Genomic DNA, 19255 nt, shown 5'->3' with positions numbered 1-19255 from the left:
TCCTTACCTATTCCAGCTTCTAGAGGCCGTCTGCATTTCTTGGCTCTTGGCCCCTTCCTCCATCTTCTAAGCCAGCAATCACATTACTCTAACATCTGCTTCTTCATCTCTTCTCTGACTCTGACTTTTCTGCCTCCATCTTTTCTTTTTTAATTTTCACCCAAGGATATTTTTCCATCGATTTTCAGATAGAGTAGGAGGGAGGGAGCAAGAGGGAGAGAGAGAGAAACATCGATGTGAGAGAGACACATGGACTGGTTGCTTCCCACACAATCCCAACCAGGGCTAGGGATCAAACTGCAACTGAGGTACATGCCCTTGACCAGAATGGAACCTGTGACTCTTTGGTTGGACTGATGCTCTAACCACTGAGCAAAACCGGCCAGGGCGTACCTGTCTTTTTTATAAAGACCTTTGTGATGACACTGGACTCACCTGGAAAATCCAGGGTAATTTCCCTATTTTAAGATCCTTAATGCATCTGCAAAGTCTATTTTGTCATATTCACAGGTTCCAAGGTTTAGAATGTAGACATCTTTGGTGGGGAGGCATTATTCTACCTTTCACTGTCTCCTGGATTGTCTTCTAGAAGCTTTGTATTTTTCATTTGTATGCTTAGATCTCTGATCTATTGCAAATGAATTTTTTTTGTATATTGTATGAAGTAGGGGATGAGGTGCATTTTTCCTCTGTGTTTTTTGTTTCTAGAAAGTCCTTTTTTAAAAAAATGCTTCCATGTCTGGCTTGTGTGGTTCAGTGGTTGAACATTGACCCACGCACCAAGAGGTTGCCTGTTCGATTCCCGGTTAGGGCACATGCCCAGTTTGTAGGCTAAATCCCCAGTGGTAGGCATGTAGGAGGCAGCCAGTTGATGTTCTCTCTCATCGATGTTTCTCTCTCTCTCTCTCTCTCCCTTCCTTTCTCTCTAAAATCAATAAAGAAAAAAATTTTTTTTTAAATACTTCCCTTTTCACATTGAATTGTTTTGATTCTTTTGTTGACAATTAATTGATTATATATATATGGATTTTTTCTGTCCTCTCTATTCTATTCCATTGATATGTATGTTTATCTTAATGCAAGTACCACCACACTATCTTAATTGAAAGCAAATTGTGTTGGACTTCCAACTTTAATCTTTTTTTTTTTTTTTCTATGCCGCCATCTTGACCGGAAGTCCCAACTTTAATCTTAAAGATTCTGTTGGTTATTCTAGATCCTTTGCATTTATTTCCATGTGAATTATAAAACCAGCTTCTCAGTAACTTTCACACCTACAGTAAAGTTGCAAAAGTAATACAAAGGACTCCCATATTCTCATCACTCAGATTCCCCAAGAGTTAATATATATTTACAGTCGTCATCACTTATCCTCGTTTCACTTTCTGTGGTTTCAGTTAACCTCAGTCAACTTCAGTCTGAAAATATTAAATGGAAAATTCCAAACAATTAATAAGTTTTAAATTGTGGGCTGCTTTGAGTAGCTTGATGAAATTTCAAACTGTCCTGTTAGGGACACGAACATCCCTTTATCTGGTGTTTCCATGCTGAATACGCTATCTGCCTGTTAGTCACTTAGTAGCCCTCTGGGTTATCAGATCAACTGTCATGGTACTGCAGTACTGTGTTCAAGTAATCTTTATTTTACTTAATAATGACTCCAAAGCCATTCACATAACTTTTATTGTATTAAATATATTACTCTGTTTAGTATATTATAATTACTCAATTTTATATTAGTTGTTAATCTCTTACTGTGCCTAGTTTATAAATTAAACTTTATCAGACTGACAAACCTCAGAGGGAAGGGGTACTGGGGGGAGAGAAGAGATAAACCAAAGAACTGATGTGCGTATATGCATAACCAGTGGACACAAAACAACAGTGTGGTGAAGGCAGGGGGTGGAGGGGGCAGGAGTGGGGAGGAGGGTGTTGGAGAATAAAGGAGGGACATCTGTAATACTTTCAACAATAAAAACAAATAGAAAACCAAATTAAACTTTATCATAGGTATGTATATATAGAAAAACTACTATATATAGGGTTCAGTACTATCCAAGGTTACAGGCATCCACTAGGAATCTTGTAATGTTTCCCCCATGGTAAGAGAGACTACTGTACATATTTATCTATTTTTATTTATTTATTTAAAAAATACTTTTATTAATTTTTTAGTGAGAGAGAAAGGGAGAGGGAGAGAGAGAAAGAGAAATATTGATGTGAAAGTGAAATGTTGATCGGTATTGGCTGCCTCCGGCACATCCCCTACTGGGGATCAAACCCAAAACATGGGCATGTGCCCTGGCCAGGAATTGAACTGGCAGCCTTTTGGTGCATGGGACGATGCCCAGCCAGCTGAGCCATACCAACCAGAGCTATCCATATTTATTTATTTTTTCTTCATTGATTTTAGAGAGAGAGAAAAATAGAGATAGAAACATCAATGAGGGAGAACACTGATTGGCCACCTCCTGCATGCCCCCTACTGGGGATCTGGCCCACAACCTGGTCATGTGCCCTGACTGGGAATCAAACCAGCGACCTCTTGGTACATGGGTCAACACTCAACCACTGAGCCACACTGGCCGTGCCATTTTCATTTTATATATTTTTTTTATTTAACTGAAAGTAAGTTGTGTACGTGATGTCCCTTTATCCCTTTATCCCATTCCAGTAAAAACAGACATTTTCTTACTTAATCTCAGTACATTTATCAAGGTTAGGAAATTATCATTAGTTTAGTATTCTGTCATCTGATCTCAAACCTTAATCAGACTTTCTTCATTGTTCCAATAATGGTCTTTATAGCAAAAGAAAATTGGAAGTACAGCTTAGGGAATATAGTCAATAATATTCTGGTAACTATGTATAGTGCCGGGTGGGTACTGGAAATATCAGGGGGTATACTTTGTAAAGTACATGATCATCTAACCACTATGCTGCACACCTGAAACTAATACAAACTAATATTGAATGTAAATGGTAATTCAAAAAAAATTTTAATTAATAAAAAATAATAAAATAAGAAAAAGAAAAAGAAAATTCAGAATCATGAATTGCATTGATTTGTCACATCTCCTTTGTTTCCTTTCACTGGGAACAGTTCCTGTGACTATCATTGTATTTCATGCCATTGACGTTTTTGAAGAGTGGAGGTCAGGGGATTTTGTAAAACATCACTCATTGTGGGAAACGTTTGATGTTTCCTCATGATTAAATTGAGGTTAGACACTTTGGGCCAGTATACCACAGAAGCGATGTTGTGTTCTTAGTGCATCGGATTGTGAGGCACATGCTACTTGCTTTATTGCTGATGATATTAACCGATCATTTGGTTAAGGTTGTATGGGCCTGGTTTCTCCACTGCAAAGTTACTGTTTTGTCCTTTGTAATTAATAAGTATCATGTGAAGAAATACTTTGAGACTATATAAATATCTTGTTACTTCTTAAATTGTACTCACTAGTTTTAGCATCTATTATTGATACTTTCCTAAATGATTGATACTATTAAAAAATTTCCAGTTGTTGATAGTATAATAAAAATACAACTGATTTTTTGTGTATTGACCTTGTATCTTGTGACCTTGATAAATTCACTCTTAATTCTTATAGGGGAATCCCTTGAGATTTGTGTAGGTCTGTTGGGATTTTCTAGTCATAACTGTCTGTAAATAAAAAGTGTTCCTCCTTTTCAATCTTTATGCTCCCAACCCCCTTTTTCTCATCTTATCACACTGATTAGTATCTCTAACACAGTGTTAAATAGAAGTCCTGAGAGTGGGCATCCTGGTCTTGTTCCTGATCCTTGGAGGAAAGTGTTGAATCTTTCACCATTAAATATGATGTCAGCTGTAGATTTGTTTATACATGTCCTTTGTTAGGTTGAGGACATTTTTTTCTAAACCTACTTTAGAAAAGTAGAGGTTTAGAGGTTTTTTTCATGAATGTGTGTTGAATTTTATCAAGTGCCTTTTCTGTTCTACCAGGTAGATTTTAATAAATGATATTTTCCTTTAATTTGCATTCTTATTCTCAAGATTATATGAAATGTAAAAAGGTAAACTGAGGCACTTTAATTTTGAAGAGTCTTTTTGAGCAAATTATTTGAATTAGGATGCCAAAACTGAAAATGGTTAGGGTTGCTCTATGGGCTAGAGCAGAGGTTTTTATAGAGAAACATAGAAGTAAAGCAAAGACATTATTTAATTGGCTGTAGCTTAAACAGTTGCCTTATTTGGTAAAATCTAGTTATTTCGACTGCATGGTAGTTGTTGAGTTTTATTTTCTCAGATCTGAAAATTTTAATTGGCTGTCTGATTAGTTTTTGCATTTCCTTTGTCTGAGTTTTGAGTGCACTGACCCTGGCTTAGATTTTAATTTGTTTACATGGGCTCCCTAAGGCACTATAGTCACCCAGTCTAATGGTCTCTTTGTTTAAATATTTTAACAAAGTTTGCCCTGGCCGGTTTGGCTCAGCGGTTAGAGCGTCAGCTTGCGGTCCAGAGAGACCCGGGTTCGGTTCCCGCTAAGGGCATGTACTTCGGTTGCAGTTTGTCCCCAGCCCTGGTTGGTCGTGCAGGTGGCAGCCACTCGATGTGTCCCTTTCACATTGATGTTTCTCTCTCTTTCTCTCCCTCCCACTCTATCTGAATTTAAAAAAAGGAAAAATGTCCTCAGGTGAGGATTAAAAATATATATATATATGTATTTTAACAAAGTTAACGGTCTTTGGGACTATTAAAAAAAAATTCTTTTTGGCAAACAAATTTAGATCAGCATTTGACTTTATAATGATGAAAACAGAATAAGTGTTTTTAGTTAAAAATTTTCACATCTGGTAGGTGAATGTTTATTATTCACCCTCTTATCTGTTTAACAAAATGGAATGGCTAGCTCAAGGCTTTATCTTTTCAAAGTCTGAATACACCTGTGCCAAGTCTGAAATAAAGACTGGGCTTACAATGTCAGCTTCTGCCCAGAGATTAGATAGGGCTAGAAGAGCCAAGGAAGAAAAGGAAAAAGGGCAGAGCAGGGTTGGTCAACGTTGATGTCACATGCAGTAAATTCTCACTTAACATAGTCAGTAAGTTCTTTGACTTAAATGAAACGACATTGTAACAACCAATTTTACCACAGGCTAATTGATATAGATGAGAATTGAGTTCCTATGACATCTCATTGACATTCTAATAAGACAATGTTATTTGAGGACCTGCTGTACAAATCAAGTGTAAGGCACACCTTGTCATAGGTAATACCATTTTCTACAAAATCAACATGTTCTTTTCCCCCCATTCAAATTCCACAAAGGAGATTCATAAGCTTTTGAGGTTAACACATCTAGAGAGTAAAGGTTTAATCCTGGAACCTTAAAGACAGTGTTGGGTAGTAAAACAGTGATAACGAGTAGTTTTCTCATTACAAGGAAAGGAGGAGAGTATATTCAGAGGAAGTTTACCTCTTAGTGTGGGTAGCAGCTACCAACCATTTTGCATTGCCTCTAATTTTAGTCACTAGATGATAAATTTGGCTCAAAATCAGGCCATTTAATAATTATAGCCAAGGCCAAAGAAACGGTTTTTCTTCTGTATAATTTTTTTTGTCTTTGTTGTTCTCTTTTCATAATCTGAGTTGAGCACAAAGAGACATATAGTTGTAGTCTGTTTTTCTCAGCAAAAGGCTCTTGTTTCTAATTTCACAGCTTGTCAGTTAGAAAGAGACTAAGTAACAGAATATACTGAACTAAAATTGGCTCACTGAGTAAGACTATTGTTTCCTTAGGAGGGAAGTCTAGCATTGGGCAGACCCAGAGTTGATCTGGAAACTCAACAAAGAGTGCTTGCCCTCATGGCTGCAATTATTGCTGCTGCTTCATCCATCACTTAGTAGCATCCAAAGCAGGAATTGGAGAAACTGGAATGGCAGAAATTCAGTGGTTCTTTTCCATCCTCTGTTTCTCTTTAATGAGGAAGGAAAAACCTTCCTCAGAAGCCCCCAGAGCCTCTCTCTTAATCTCACATTGGCCAGAAGTGGGTCATGTGTACATTGTTGGACCAGCTATAGGCAGAAGGAATTAGATTGTTTGGGTCAGCCATGGTTCACCCCTTAGTGTTGGGTGTGAACTATTTGATTCTTTTTCAGAATTGCCTGGTCAGTTTTGATTATTATTTGTTCCTTCACCATACCGTCCATTTCTTTCTTTAAAAAAAATTTTTTTTTAATGTATTGATTTTAGAGAGAGAGAGGAAGGGGGAGGGGGAGACATCAAATTGTTGTTCCATTTATTTATATATTCATTGGTTGATTCTTGTATGTGTCCTGACTGAGGATTGAACCCACAACCTTGACATTTTGGAGTGGCTCTCTAACCAACTGAGCTGCCTGGCCAGGTCCATTTATTTCTTTAAATGATTAAAGATACTTCTATATTGTGTTTGATATTTTCAATATATGCAGACTTTGTGAGATAATGTTTTTCCCAGACTTGGACTTCTGTTCCCCTTTGCCACCACCCCCGAGAGCCTTTTAAAATCAAGCTCTGTGTGCCACCCAGGGACAGCACTAGGCAAACACTACATCAGTGCCACCTACTGTATCAGTCATGGTCCTGCCAGGAGACTGAAATCACATGAGAGAATTTAACAGAATTAGTAACTGATGAGGCAAGAAGACCTGAGGTATGAAGAAGAAGAAGAAGCAAGTGCAGGGAGCAGCTGCCACGCCTAGGGTTGAGAGAACAAAAGGAAAAGGAAGGGATGATTGAAATGTGGATGTTTAGAAGTTGGAGGTGGGGTTCCATAGAGCTGAAACTCAGACCCTGAGGAGGGGGTGCTCATTGTCTGGCACTGGTGTCTCTGAGAGGGGCTGGATGAGGCTGGTTCTGCAAGAGCTAGAAGGCTGCAAACTGGATTCACCCGCTGCCCCTAGAAGGAGCTGCTGCAGAAGCAGCGTGTACCTGGGGTCATGCTCACAGGATCTGCAACAAGGACCAGATCCTGCCTCTCTCCTGCAGCCTTGCAACCTCTCTGTAGCTCCCCCTGTTGGCAGAGCTCAATAAGGAGCAGCTGGAGAAACAGAAATGTTCAGGCCCAACTGGGTGGGTTTGAGCTGCGAGAATCACTTAATAACTGGCACAGCTCTCTCATGTCTGGCCTCTGATAATTCTGCTTGCCTTTCTACTAACCCACCTGTGCATTTCCAAAAGGTGTTTGAATACTGTGCCAATCATCGTGAATCTTCTCTGCTAGGAAGGTTCGTTCCTTAGGCTGTGTAGCCCACCATATGGCCAGATATGGAAGGCTCTGTGCAAGAATTTAAGATCATCCAGATCCAGATGTAGAAGGATTCCTCTAGAGAAGGACTGATTGGAGGCCCAGAAACAAGAGGAGTCTAGAGACCTTGAGGCAGGTCATTTAAACCAGCCAGCCCTGATTCTCATTTGTTGTGCCCTCTTCCAGGTCCTTTTGGTTACCTCGTCTTTCATGTCCCCTTCCGAGAGCCGCAGTGGCTCCAACCCCAACCGTGTTCGCATTTTTGGGCCTGACAAGTTGGTTCGGGGAGCAGCTGAGAAGCGCTGGGACCGAGTCAAAATTGTTTGCAGCCAGCCCTACAGCAAGGTACCTAGGGTCGGAGCTGGGGGTGCAGGGTCCTTGGTCCTGGGCAAGGAGAGAGCTGAGGGGCCAGTATTGAAGCACAGAGGGCTGGAGAGACTGGACAGCTGGTATCCCCATGGGACTATGAGGAAGCTTTCCCTGATATGGGTTTGAGTTCGCCCTCATGTGAGGCTTTGTTTCCTGGATGGTGTCTAGGACAGGTGAACTACAGGCCCTCAGAGGGGAAATGGAGGAGGAGGACAGCTGACTTGTTAGAGAGGCGGTCTAGGAGAGCAGGCCTAGGAGTTAATATTGAGAGAATGGAATCAGATGCTGGGTTTAAGACTGGTTATACCACTTCTTAGCTGTGTGACCTTAGACAAGTGACTTAACCTTTCTGGCCTCAGCTTCCCGATCCTTATAGGGTTGCTATGAGTTAGGATGCCAAGCTGTGGTAACAAGACCCAGTGGTAATGACACCACACAGTAGAGGTATCCTTACCCATGGAACTGTCCTAGGGGGTGTTAGACTGATTATCCAGGGACCCAGGCTCCTTCCTTCTTATGGCTCTGCATCTAGCTGGCAGAGGGGCAAAGAGCCTACAGCATTTCTGTGTTCTAGAAGTGGCACACAGAACTCCCTCCCATTCCACAGGCAATAATTTGGGTGTGTGGGAGTGGATTCTCTTAGACACCCAGCAGCCTTTGCCCACTGCTTATCAGATTAAAGGGGCTTAGAGCCATGCCGACCCAGAGTTAGGGCTCCATAACAGTTGGATGTTATTATTTTTGACATTATCATACAAGTATCTCCCTAGATGAGGAAAGAGCCAGAGAGGGGTTTCCCTAAGTTAAAGGGACTTAGGGCCAGGCTTTGGTCCTTGGCCAAACTCCCTGACTCCCACCCCTCCTTTCCCAGGACTCCCCGTATGGCCTGAGTTTTGTACGGTTTCATAGCCCTCCAAACAAAGATGAAGTAGAGGCCTCACCCCAGGTAAGCATTACCCGCTCCACCCAGAGCCTCTCCCTGCCTCTTCTCCCCCACCTGCCAACAGTCCACGCCCATTGCACTGACCTTGCGGGACCTTAGAAGGTGACCAAGCTTGGCCAGTTCCGCGTGAAGGAGGAGGATGAGGGTGCTAGCTCCCTGAGACCGGGGGCCCTCTTCTTCAGCCGCATCAATAAGACATCCACTGGTAAGTGTAGAAAACCTGACTCCTGAGTGAGTACCGGGTTGGGACCTAGATTCCTGGGTCTGAAGGAGGAGGAGACCAGGGGCCTGTTCTCCTGGGTCTGAGGGAGGAGGAGGCTGAGGACCTTGCCTTCTGGAGCACTGCTGGGTTTCTGGAACACCTCTCTATGTACATGGATAGGAACTGAAGGGTCCGAGGGCCCAGCCTTCTCATCTTGGTTCCATTTTCTCCCTCTGTAGCCACAGCCAGTGACCCAGCAGGACCAAGCTATGCAGCTGCCACACTGCAGGCCTCTAGTGCCACCTCCTCAGCCTCTCCAGCCTCCAAGGCAGTAGGCAACACCTCCATGGTGAGATCATCGCTTGATGGGTGGAGAAGGAGGAGGGGAGCTAGAGGCCTCATTTCTTCTCACCCCCCAACAGCCTCAAGAGTCCCCCAAAGGGAAGAGGAAGTTGGATTTGAATCAAGAAGAAAGGAAGACCCCCAGCAAACCATCAGCCCAGCCCTCACCACCTGCCCGCAAGAAACCCAAATGTGAGCAAATTGGATTACTTGTTCCCACAGAGGCCTGTGCTCCTACGTCCTAGAGGTGGAGGGGACTGGGGGCTGGGACTCCGGATCTGAGGGAGGAGGGGCCCATGCTAACTGAACCTGCTCTTTGGCTTCTGCAGTGCCAGCACCTACCTGTACTCCAACCACTGCCTCAGTGCCTGCCCCAGCACGGGGGGCAGTGCCAGGGAAGCCCCGAGGAGAAGGCTCCGAGCACAGGAGACCCCGAGCTGGCCCGCAGGAGCTAGGAAACATCCTTAAGGGTGTGGTGGTGGTGCTAAGTGGCTTCCAGAACCCCTTCCGCTCGGAGCTCCGGGACAAGGCCCTAGAGCTGGGGGCCAAGTATCGGCCAGACTGGACTCCAGACAGCACCCACCTTATGTAGGCCTGTGACCTCCTCCTTCCCACCTCCCTGCTGCTTCTCCTCCATCTCTCTGTCTCCTCCATCTTGCTTTCTGTCTCTCTGCCTCTCTGCCTGTGTGTGTCTTTGTCTCTGTCGCAGTCTGTCTCTTCAGCTCTTTGTATGTATCCTCTGCCTCCTTTTCTCTCTGATTTTTATATCTTTCCCTCCATCTCCCTGTCTTTTTTGTTTCTCCCATATCTGTTTCGTTTTCTCTCTTACTCAACTATCCTTCTCCCTCTCTCTGTCCTCCTTGTCTCTCTCTTCCCCTTCACCCCTCAGATCACACCTGACTGACACCCTCCTTTCTGCTCCCCACAGCTGTGCCTTTGCCAATACTCCCAAGTATGGCCAGGTCCTAGGCCTCGGAGGTCGCATTGTGCGTAAAGAGTGGGTGCTGGACTGTCACCGCATGCGTCAGCGGCTGCCCTCCCGGAGGTGAGACCTCACTGCACACCTGTGGTACACACATGTACACATGTATACACATACAAAACCTGCCCCTTATCCTTGTGCTGGGCAGTACTAGGGATCTGGAGAGAAATCAGACTGGGGGCCTACTAGTGGAGAACACAGGTGGGCCCAGCCCAGAGTCAGCTGACTTCTGAGAGAAGGAAGGGCATGGTCTGGGAGATGTGGAGGAGGAGAGAGGATTTGCCTGGGGGTTTACAGAGGGCTTTGTGAAGTCTGCTTAGTAGAGAAGGAGGAGGGCATTGCAGGCTAGAGAAACAGCACGTGCAAAGGCTCAGGGGCGGAGACTGGAGTGTTGGGGCCTATTTAGATTCATTTAAAGCAAGCCTCTGAAGCCCCTGCTTGGTGCCAGGCTGGCCTGTGCAATGCTGGGCACCAAGACGTCAGGTCCTGCCTTTGACAAGACCTCTCACATTGATGAGGGGCCAGACTTGTTATAAAACAGTATGGAGGAAGGCTCAAGGAGAGACCGCAGTGCATAGGGGACTTCAAGGACAAGAGTAGGTTTACCAGGCTGAACAGAGGCAGAGAGCCTGCTGGGCAGAGGAGCCAAAGTTGAGGTCAGCCTGGTGTCCGCCCAGAGGAGGTGCATGTGGGGCTCTGCTTGCCATGGGAGGTAGGAAGTGGCAGGAAATTGAGGCTGGGACAGCAGGAGCGATGGAAGGCTTTGGAGCTGGGGAAGGGCAGGGTCAGTTTGGAGGCACATGGACTGGAAGGGAGACTTGAGTTATATTCCATAGGAGAACAGACAGACCTGAGTGTGTTCAGAATTGGGGCTGTGCCTGCTATATTTGAGAGACTATCTTTTCTTTTTAATCCTCACCCAAGGATATTTTTCTATTTATCTTCAGATAGAGTGGGAGGGGGAGAGAGGGAAAGAGAGAGAAACATCGATGTGATAGGGACACATCGACTGGCTGCCTCCCTCATGACCCCGACCAGGGCTGGGGACCGAACCACAGTGGAGATATGTGTCCTTGACTGGAATCGAACCTGCGACTCTGGTCCTCGGACTGATGCTCTAAGCACTGAGCCACACTGGCTAGGGCAGAGAGAGAGAGACTACCTTTATTGGGGGAGAGGTGCAGGTAGAGGCTGGGAAATGGTGGGGTCAGCTCAGGAAGGACTTCTAGTGCCTGGCCTGGGGGCTGGGCTCCATCTAGCTCCACAGACCCCACAACTGTAGCTCAAGAATTCATACATCTCTGGAAGGCAAAAGTGTTTTTCTGGATTAAGTACAAGCTCACTTGGCTGCACGATCATCCTGAGCTGATTCGAGGCTATATATATGATTTTTATTCTAGCAATGTGTCATCATGTGTATTACAGAAATATTCATGGGTTTGATTTATAGGGCACTTCTTCTTCCCCCCAGGGGGATGATATATAATAATCTGTATACCTGGCATTTGCCTCTCTAAAATCTGAAAAATTCAAAATTCTAAGACCCACTTGGCTCCAAAGTTCTATCCTCTGTGAGCAGCAGAGAACTATGGAAAGCTTGAGAGGGGCAAGGGCAGGCTCTGTTGTGAGGGCTGGAGTGTCCAGGCAAGGCTACAGGTGGGACCTGGAGGAGGCTGGGACTTTGGGGATAGGAATGGGATGGGTTGGGGGTCTCTTTAGGGACAGAAGAACTGCGTTTGGATCATTGTCTGCCTGGGAGAGGTGAATGTGTATGTGGAAGAAAAGGCAACAAAACAGTGTTGGATTTGCAACTGGGTTGTGACCAAAAAATGAAGAAAAGATTCAGAAAGCACTTTATATTTTAAAATGATGACAGAAAGAAGATTCCAGGGGAATGGCTTTCCCCACAATAATTACAAATTGAGTTTGTTTGTTTTTTTTTATCCTCACCCGAGGACATTTTTCCATTTTTTTGTTCAGATAGAGTGGGGGAGAGAGAGAGAGAGAGAGAAACATCGACGTGAAAGGGACACGTCGAGTAGCTGCCTCCCACATGACCCAACCAGGGCCGGGGACAAACTGCAACCGAGGTACATGCCCTTAGCGGGAACCGAACCCAGGTCTCTCTGGACCTCAGGCCGATGCTCTAACCGCTGAGCCAAACTGGCCAGGGCACAAATTGAGTTTTTAAAATATTTTAGTTCCAAGCATTTTAAAGAAAAAGCTTAGTAAACCTACCATTGATTCTTTAATCAACTGCGACACTTTAAATTCTCTGAATTTCCCATGAGCCACTGCTTTCCGGTGAGTGTAACTTACCTGAACAGTGTTCCACCAGCTTTGGAAAAATCAAATTGTGTGAAGGGTCTCCACGTGCATACCAGGAAAGTAAAGCCAACACATTCATTTGCTTCTGCTTCGTACTTTGCCCTGGGATTAGTTCATCTCTTTGTGCCTTCATTTCGTCATCTGTAAAATGGGGCTAACACACCACCCATCTCAGGATTCTGTGACTCCATGTTTGTCAAGTGTTTAGAATAGTGCTTGGCACATAGGAAGTCCCATATAAGTGTTAGCTGCTGTTATTCGAACCAGGAGGGGCCTTTTCCTGGAATGTCAGCAACTTAAGGACCAGGAATACAATGCTATGGCCTTAAAAATGTATTTGTTTTTGAGGAGTTTCCTTTAATTGGTAAGCATTCTCCCAATGAGAAACTGATTGATTCTCAAAGGGGAAAATTATTTTTGATTTTTTTTTTCTTTCTGAAATGGGGCATTTCTTCCTCTTAAGAGGGTTGGGCAGCCAAGGAGTGCTCAGGTCTCCTGTGTGGGTGACTGGAGTGGCTGGGTGACTGGGGGTCAGTGGGCCTTCCAGAGCAGGGAAGAGGGGCAGGCTGGGAGAGGGTATTCAGTAAATGCTAGTGGCTGCTGCTCCTGAGCACCTTCCCTACAGGCCCTGAGGACACAACAACATGCTGTTTGTCTGAGGCCCGATTCCTCCACCAGGTACCTCATGGTAGGGCCAGAATCTAGCAGTGAGGACGAGGAGGGCCATCACAGTGGCAGCAGCGGGGATGAAGCCCCCAAGCTTCCCCAAAAGGTGTGCTGCCCCTTGCCTGGGTGTGGGAGGGTGTAGCGGGAGGAGGACATGGATCTGTTGTGGTCCCCAAAGTCTCTACTCTTACCTCCTGTGGGCATACCTCCTCTCACATACTCCTACCTATCCTGCTTCTTTCCTGCTCACTGACCCACCCTCCCTCCTCAGCAACCCCAGACCAAAACCAAGCCCCATCAGGCAGTAGGATCCAGCTCACCTCAGAAACCCTCAACTCCAGAAGAGACCAAACCAGCCTCACCAGAGTCCCAGGAAGATACCCACATCGAGGAGGGGTGGTCAGGTCAGAGCCTTAGGGAGGAGGGGCTGGGGACCTAAAATCCTGGGTCTGGAGGAAGAGGGGCTGGGAGCCTGGACTCCTGGGTCTGAGGGAGGAGGGAGCTGGGCCCCCCCATAACTGGATCTGGGGGGCTATTGAAGTGTGGGGGTTTGGGATGCCTGCATGGGACTGAGCAGAGGGTTGCCAGTCTTTCTAGAAAACAGGGCAGTCGCCTAAAGTTGACTAAGCTTCCACTTGCAGAAGGACAGGGCAGTGGAGCAGATGATTCTGGGGACACTGAAGATGAGCTGAGAAGGTAGCCTTGGAGCTGAAGGGTCAGGGTGGGCCTGGCCTTGGGTATAGGGGATCTGATCTACATGCCCTAACCTCCCACCCCTCTTGGCTCCCCAGGGTAGCAGAGCAGAAAGAACAAAGGCAGCCCCCTGGCCAGGGGGAGAATGGCGAGGACCCATATGCAGGATCCACAGATGAGAACACAGACAATGAGGGTCCCCCAGAGTCTCCCAACCTGCCAGTTCCTGAACTCCCAGGTAGGAAACCCCTCCCTCCCTCCCTCCTGGAGTGGGATCTGTTCCTCTCAGTTCTCAGCTGTGACTTGCTCCAGCTAGCCTGGGATTGCTGCTGGTCTCCCTGCCATTCCCTGCCTTTGCCACCTCTTTGTTCTCTTAGCCCTCTTCCCTCCCCTTCCTTCTTTGTCCCCCTTCTGACTTTGACTTCATGCTGAATGGCTCCTCCCTCATGTCAGACCTTAACCTCCACCCTGGGCTTTGATCACCTGGTGGGGGGCTGTTTAAAATCTGCAGATGGTCTGGCCAGTGTGGTTCAGTGGTTGAGCATTGGCCCATGCACCAGGAAGTCGCCGGTTTGATTCCTGGTCAGGGCACATGCCCAGGCTGTGGGCCTGATCCCCAGTGGGGGGCATACAGGAGGTGACCAGTCGATGTTCTCTCTCATTGATGTTTCTGTCTCTCTCTTCCTCTCCCTTCCTCTCTCTCTAAAATCAATAAATAAAAATAAAAATCTGCAGTTGCCTAGCATCCCCACACCCCTAGTCAGTTTTGGTGTGGGATGGGGCACACAGATGATGTGAGTGCTGATCTATGTTGGGACCTGGGTGGTGTTGGCATTGTTGTTTGTCACCCCAGACATGAATGTTTGCCAATGGAGAATGGAAGGAGAAGCCAGATACCTCAGGGTTTAGTGGAGGTGAGGTGTAGCGGCCACTGGAAAAAGCTATTTCTCCTTGTTCCTCATGGGTGATGGGCAGGAAAGAACTTTGGCCAAAGTACAAAGTACAAATTGATGGCCCAAATCACTGGCCAAAGCCAGTGAATTGATGGCTTGGAAAGCCAGGTTAAAATGGACTGAAGAGAGCCATCCTAAAGGTCAGAGCCTAGTTGTAAAGGAATGAGACAAACCAGGTGAAGAAGTGGCCAGTTCATTAGTTTCGGACCTGGCCAAGCTCATTAAGTGGCAACAGCCTGTTTGTAACTGGAGAGAACGAGGGACTCTCTCTCAGGGCTCTGGTAGGGAAGGAACTCTTTGTCACTTCTCCTTGGCCCATTGGCCCTGTGGTGGCAGGTGCTAGGGAATTGGGAATCATGTAAGAAACAATACAGTCATTGGAATTGTATCTTTTACCATTAAAGGAAACAACAAGCTTTTTTGTTGTTTTATTTTTTTAATTCTTTATTGATTTTTTTTTTAATATTTTATTTTTTATTTTTTTTTATCCTCACCCTAGGACATTTTTCCATTTTTTGTTCAGATAGAGCAGGAGGGAGAGAGAGGAAGAGAGAGAGAGAGAAACATCGATGCGAAAGGGACACATCGAGTGGCTGCCACCCGCACGACCAACCAGGGCCGGGGACAAACTGCAGCCGAAGTACATGCCCTTAGCGGGAACCAAACCCGGGTCTCCCTGGACCGCAGGCCGACGCTCCAACCACTGAGCCAAACTGGCCAGGGCTCTTTATTGATTTTTAAAGAGAGAAAAAGGGAGAGGGAGAGAGACAAGCCCGGCCAGTGTGGCTCAGTGGTTGAACGTCGACCCATGCACCAAGAGGTCGCCAGTTCAATTCCTGGTCAGGGCACATACCCAGGTTGTGGGCCTGATCCCCAGTGGGGGGCATGCAGGAGGCAGCCAGTTGATGTTCTCTTTTGTTGATGTTTCTGTCTCCCTCTTCCCCTCCCTTCTTTTCTCTCTAAAAAGCAATAAAGATAAAAAATAAAACAACAAAAAAGCCAAGTTCCCCAGAAGGCTCTGCGGGGCCTGGCTGGAAACCGCTGCTTGTCCTTGCCCTGCCAGGTGTGTGTGAACACTCCTGTCCAGCCACGGCCCGGGCCCTCCTGTCTTGTGTTCTATGGCTCCTGGCTAGTGCCTTGGCACTCCAGGGCCTCACCTTGGCTCTTCCACCATCTCCCCAGACTTTTTCCAGGGCAAACACTTCTTCCTGTACGGAGAGTTCCCTGGGGACGAGCGGAGGAAACTCAGCCGCTATGTCACAGCCTTCAATGGGTCAGTCTCTGGGGCTGGGGTAGGGGTGTGGTAGGTTGTGGGAAGGCAGGCAGTTGGGAGGATGGGGAAGGGGCATACCCTGAAGGATGGGCAGAGGCCATGGAGTTCAGTGCCAGCCCTGCTACATAGCCTCCCCTCGGCTTTCTCGTCTCTAAAGTGAGGCCCCTTGCCACCTTTCTGAAAGGATTAGTGACAGTGGGAGTTGTCGGTATTGTGGTTGTTAGACTGTGGGACATGGAGGACCCCTAGACTGCCTCTAGGGAACATAGGTGGGGATAGGAGAGGACAGCCTTTGAGAATGGCTGGGGAGTGGGATGTCAGCAGAGGAAACACCAATTCTCCGCCTCTTTTCTTCTTTCGCCAGGGAGCTTGAGGACTATATGAGCGACCGAGTCCAGTTTGTGATCACGGCACAGGAGTGGGACCCCAGCTTTGAGGAGGTGAGTCCAGAGGGGCAGGGAAAGGGAAACCCAGCCTGCCCCTGAATCCCCTCTATCGCCTCCTTTCTCACATGTGTCCTCTGCCCACCTTGCAGGCCTTGATGGACAACCCCTCCCTAGTGTTCGTCCGCCCTCGGTGGATCTATAGTTGTAACGAGAAGCAGAAGTTACTTCCGCACCAGCTCTATGGGGTGGTGCCCCACGCCTGAACTATGTGCTTCACGCATGCGCGCACGTACACACACGTTTAATAAACTGACTTGGTTTGCAGCCACTGCCTGTCTCACTCGGGAGTCTTCCAGAACCAAGAGGCTCCTAGCTGTTTGTCTTATTTTGGTTTTTGCTTCCCCTCTGAGGGCCAGGTCTCTGGGCTGCCTGAGACTCCTGTCCTGGGGTCCTGGAGAGAATGAGGGGCTCTTTATGAGGGCTCTGGTAGGGAAGGAACTCTTTTTCACTTCTCTCTAGCCCCTCAGCCTTGCGGCAGATGCCAGGGAATCAGGAATCGAACACTCAGCTGATTCTGACTCTCTGAGCCTGTTCTTGCATCTTGGTTGTCTCTCTGTGGGTCCAGGGCTGGAAGTCTGGATGCTCATGAGGTGTGCCTTTCTCTTAAAGTCTCAGCTCCCCTGCCAGGGATGTCTTCTTTTCTACAGAGCTTTCAGAAGTAGCTCTTGAACTGTCACAGCATGGTTTTACATCACTTCATTTGGGAGGTAGAATGGCGGAAAGGGCATTTTAATCAACCCACCCAAATCCTGAACCACTTCAAGGCTCTACCACATTTAAGGTGGGAGCTGAGCTGGGTGTTAGATGATGGGGTGGTGGCCTAGGCGGGGGCCATGGCATGGGCAAAGGCTCGGAAGTGGGAACTAGCCTGGTGTCTGGGTGGAGTTGAAAGAGCATTGCCACCCTTGGTGAAGAGGCTTCAGGGGCAGATCTGGCTGGAAAGGGCACAGTCAGTAGCCAATGGATGCAGGTGGATATTTACTTATTAAAAATTTTTTTTTCTTCTTTTCTGATTTTAGAGAGGGAGAGAGAGAGAAACATCAATGAGCGAGAACATTGATTGGCTGGCTCCTGCATGCCCCTCACTGGGGATTTGGCCCACAACCTGGGCATGTGCCCTGACCTGGAATTGAACCAGCAACCTCTTGGTGCATGCATTGACGCTTCAACCACTGAGCCATACTGGCCGGGCCACGGGTGGCTATTTAAATTACATTGAAATGAAAGGAAATTCACTTCCTCTGTCACGCTGGCCCTATTTCAGTGCTCAGTGGCCACTGCACTGGATATCACAGAGAACATTTCCACCACTACAGGAAGCACAAAGGACAGGGCTGTCAGCGCCAGGCAGAGAAACTTGGACTTTCCCTGGGGGTGAGGAGTCAGGAAGGGGTTTGGGCAGCTCAAAGGGTTGGGTTATCTGGTTTGAGATCTTCCCTTAGGGTAATCTTTTAAGATTCTTGGACATTCCAAGCCCTTTCCCAGCTTTTGCCCCATCAACTAACCAAGGGCCATCAGTCTCAATCCTTTTCCTTTCTTGACCTTTGCTTTTTCATCTGTAAGATGAAGGTAGTATTAGATTCTACATCCACTCATTCATTTTCATTCATTCACACATGAACTGATCACTCACTCTATCAGTTCTTACTGTTGCTTTAAGAAATTACTACAAAAAATGTCTTAAAACAGCAGAAATGGTCTGAAGTCTGATAGGCATCTCACTCAGTTAAAAAATCACGGTGTAGCCCGGCCAGTGTGGCTCAGTGGCTGAGCATCGATCTATGCACTAGGAGGTCACCAGTTTGGTTCCTGGTCCAGGGCATGTGCCCAGGTTGTGGGCCCAATCCCCAGTGGGGGGCATGCAGGAGGCAGCCAATCGATGTTCTCTCTCATCAATGTTTCTATTTCTCCCTTTCTCTCTAAAACTCAATAAAGAAAAAAAAAATCATGGTATAGCCCTGGCTGGTTTGGCTTGGCGATTAGAGTGTCAGCCCACGGACCATAGACTCCCGGGTTCAGTTCCTGCTAAGGGCACGTACCTTGGTTGCAGTTTGTCCCTGGCCTGGTTGGGGTTGTGCAAGTGGCAACCACTCAATATATCTCTCTAACATCGATGTTTCTCTTCCTCCCTATCTCCCTCCTGGTCTATCTGAAGATAAATGCAAAAATGTCCTTGGGTAAGGATTTAAAAAAAAATGGTGTAGGCTGGCCTGTGTTCCTTCTGAAGGCTCTAGGGGAGACTGCTTTCTTGGCTTTTCCAGCTTTTAGCAACTGCTCATATTCCATTCCCCTGCCATAGTCAAAGGCAGCAAAGGCCAGGTGCGTCTTTCTCCTGCATCATCACTCTGACACTGACTCTTCTTTCTTTTTCTTCCATATTTAAAGACTCTTGTGATTACATGAAGCCCACATGGATAATCTTTTATAATCTCTGTTTTAAGGTCAGCCAATTAGCAACCTTAATTTCTTCTACCTTAAATCTCCTTTGCCACATTCCATATTCATAGGTTCCAGGGATTAGGATGTGGACATCTTTGGGAGGTCATTGTTCTGTGTACTAGACCCACTGTAAAAGAGACACTGGGGCTACAGTGTGAAAAAAGAGACACAAGTCCTCACCCTCCTGGGCTGACATTCTGCTAGGGGAGAGAGCGTGTTGCAGTGTGTGACAGTGATAAGTGCTGTGAGAGCAGAGAAAGCAGGGCAGTGTTACACAGTGATGAGTGCTAGGGCAAGGTGGAGGTATTTAGAGAGTCATAGGAGATGGTGTCTCAGAGGACTTCCC

At 46.5% G+C, this 19255-nt stretch overlaps 1 protein-coding gene across 3 annotated transcripts in view; it reads left to right on the top strand.

Annotated features, from left to right (window-relative positions):
* The window catches only part of XRCC1 (X-ray repair cross complementing 1), a 29614-nt gene extending 12876 nt beyond the window's left edge, over nucleotides 1-16738 (top strand). For 2 of the 3 annotated variants that reach the window (XM_036275738.1, XM_036275739.1), the window contains 14 exons: nucleotides 7460-7618; nucleotides 8514-8588; nucleotides 8685-8790; nucleotides 9027-9136; nucleotides 9210-9321; nucleotides 9459-9717; nucleotides 10058-10174; nucleotides 13118-13211; nucleotides 13377-13509; nucleotides 13747-13801; nucleotides 13897-14036; nucleotides 15934-16024; nucleotides 16389-16464; nucleotides 16560-16738. In XM_036275738.1, coding sequence (XP_036131631.1) covers nucleotides 7460-7618; nucleotides 8514-8588; nucleotides 8685-8790; nucleotides 9027-9136; nucleotides 9210-9321; nucleotides 9459-9717; nucleotides 10058-10174; nucleotides 13118-13211; nucleotides 13377-13509; nucleotides 13747-13801; nucleotides 13897-14036; nucleotides 15934-16024; nucleotides 16389-16464; nucleotides 16560-16673 — 1641 coding nt within the window. In that variant the 3' untranslated portion in view covers nucleotides 16674-16738. Of the gene's footprint in view, nucleotides 1-7459; nucleotides 7619-8513; nucleotides 8589-8684; nucleotides 8791-9026; nucleotides 9137-9209; nucleotides 9322-9458; nucleotides 9718-10057; nucleotides 10175-13117; nucleotides 13212-13376; nucleotides 13510-13746; nucleotides 13802-13896; nucleotides 14037-15933; nucleotides 16025-16388; nucleotides 16465-16559 lie in introns of those variants that run through there. The other variant, XM_036275740.1, reaches the window with a different exon arrangement.
* Nucleotides 16739-19255: the final 2517 nt, after the last annotated feature.

Source organism: Molossus molossus, unplaced genomic scaffold, assembly GCF_014108415.1.
Source record: "Molossus molossus isolate mMolMol1 unplaced genomic scaffold, mMolMol1.p scaffold_m16_p_21, whole genome shotgun sequence".
NCBI lineage: Eukaryota > Metazoa > Chordata > Mammalia > Chiroptera > Molossidae > Molossus > Molossus molossus.
Note: the sequence above shows the minus strand (reverse complement) of the source record. Positions and strands in the feature narration are given on the sequence as shown.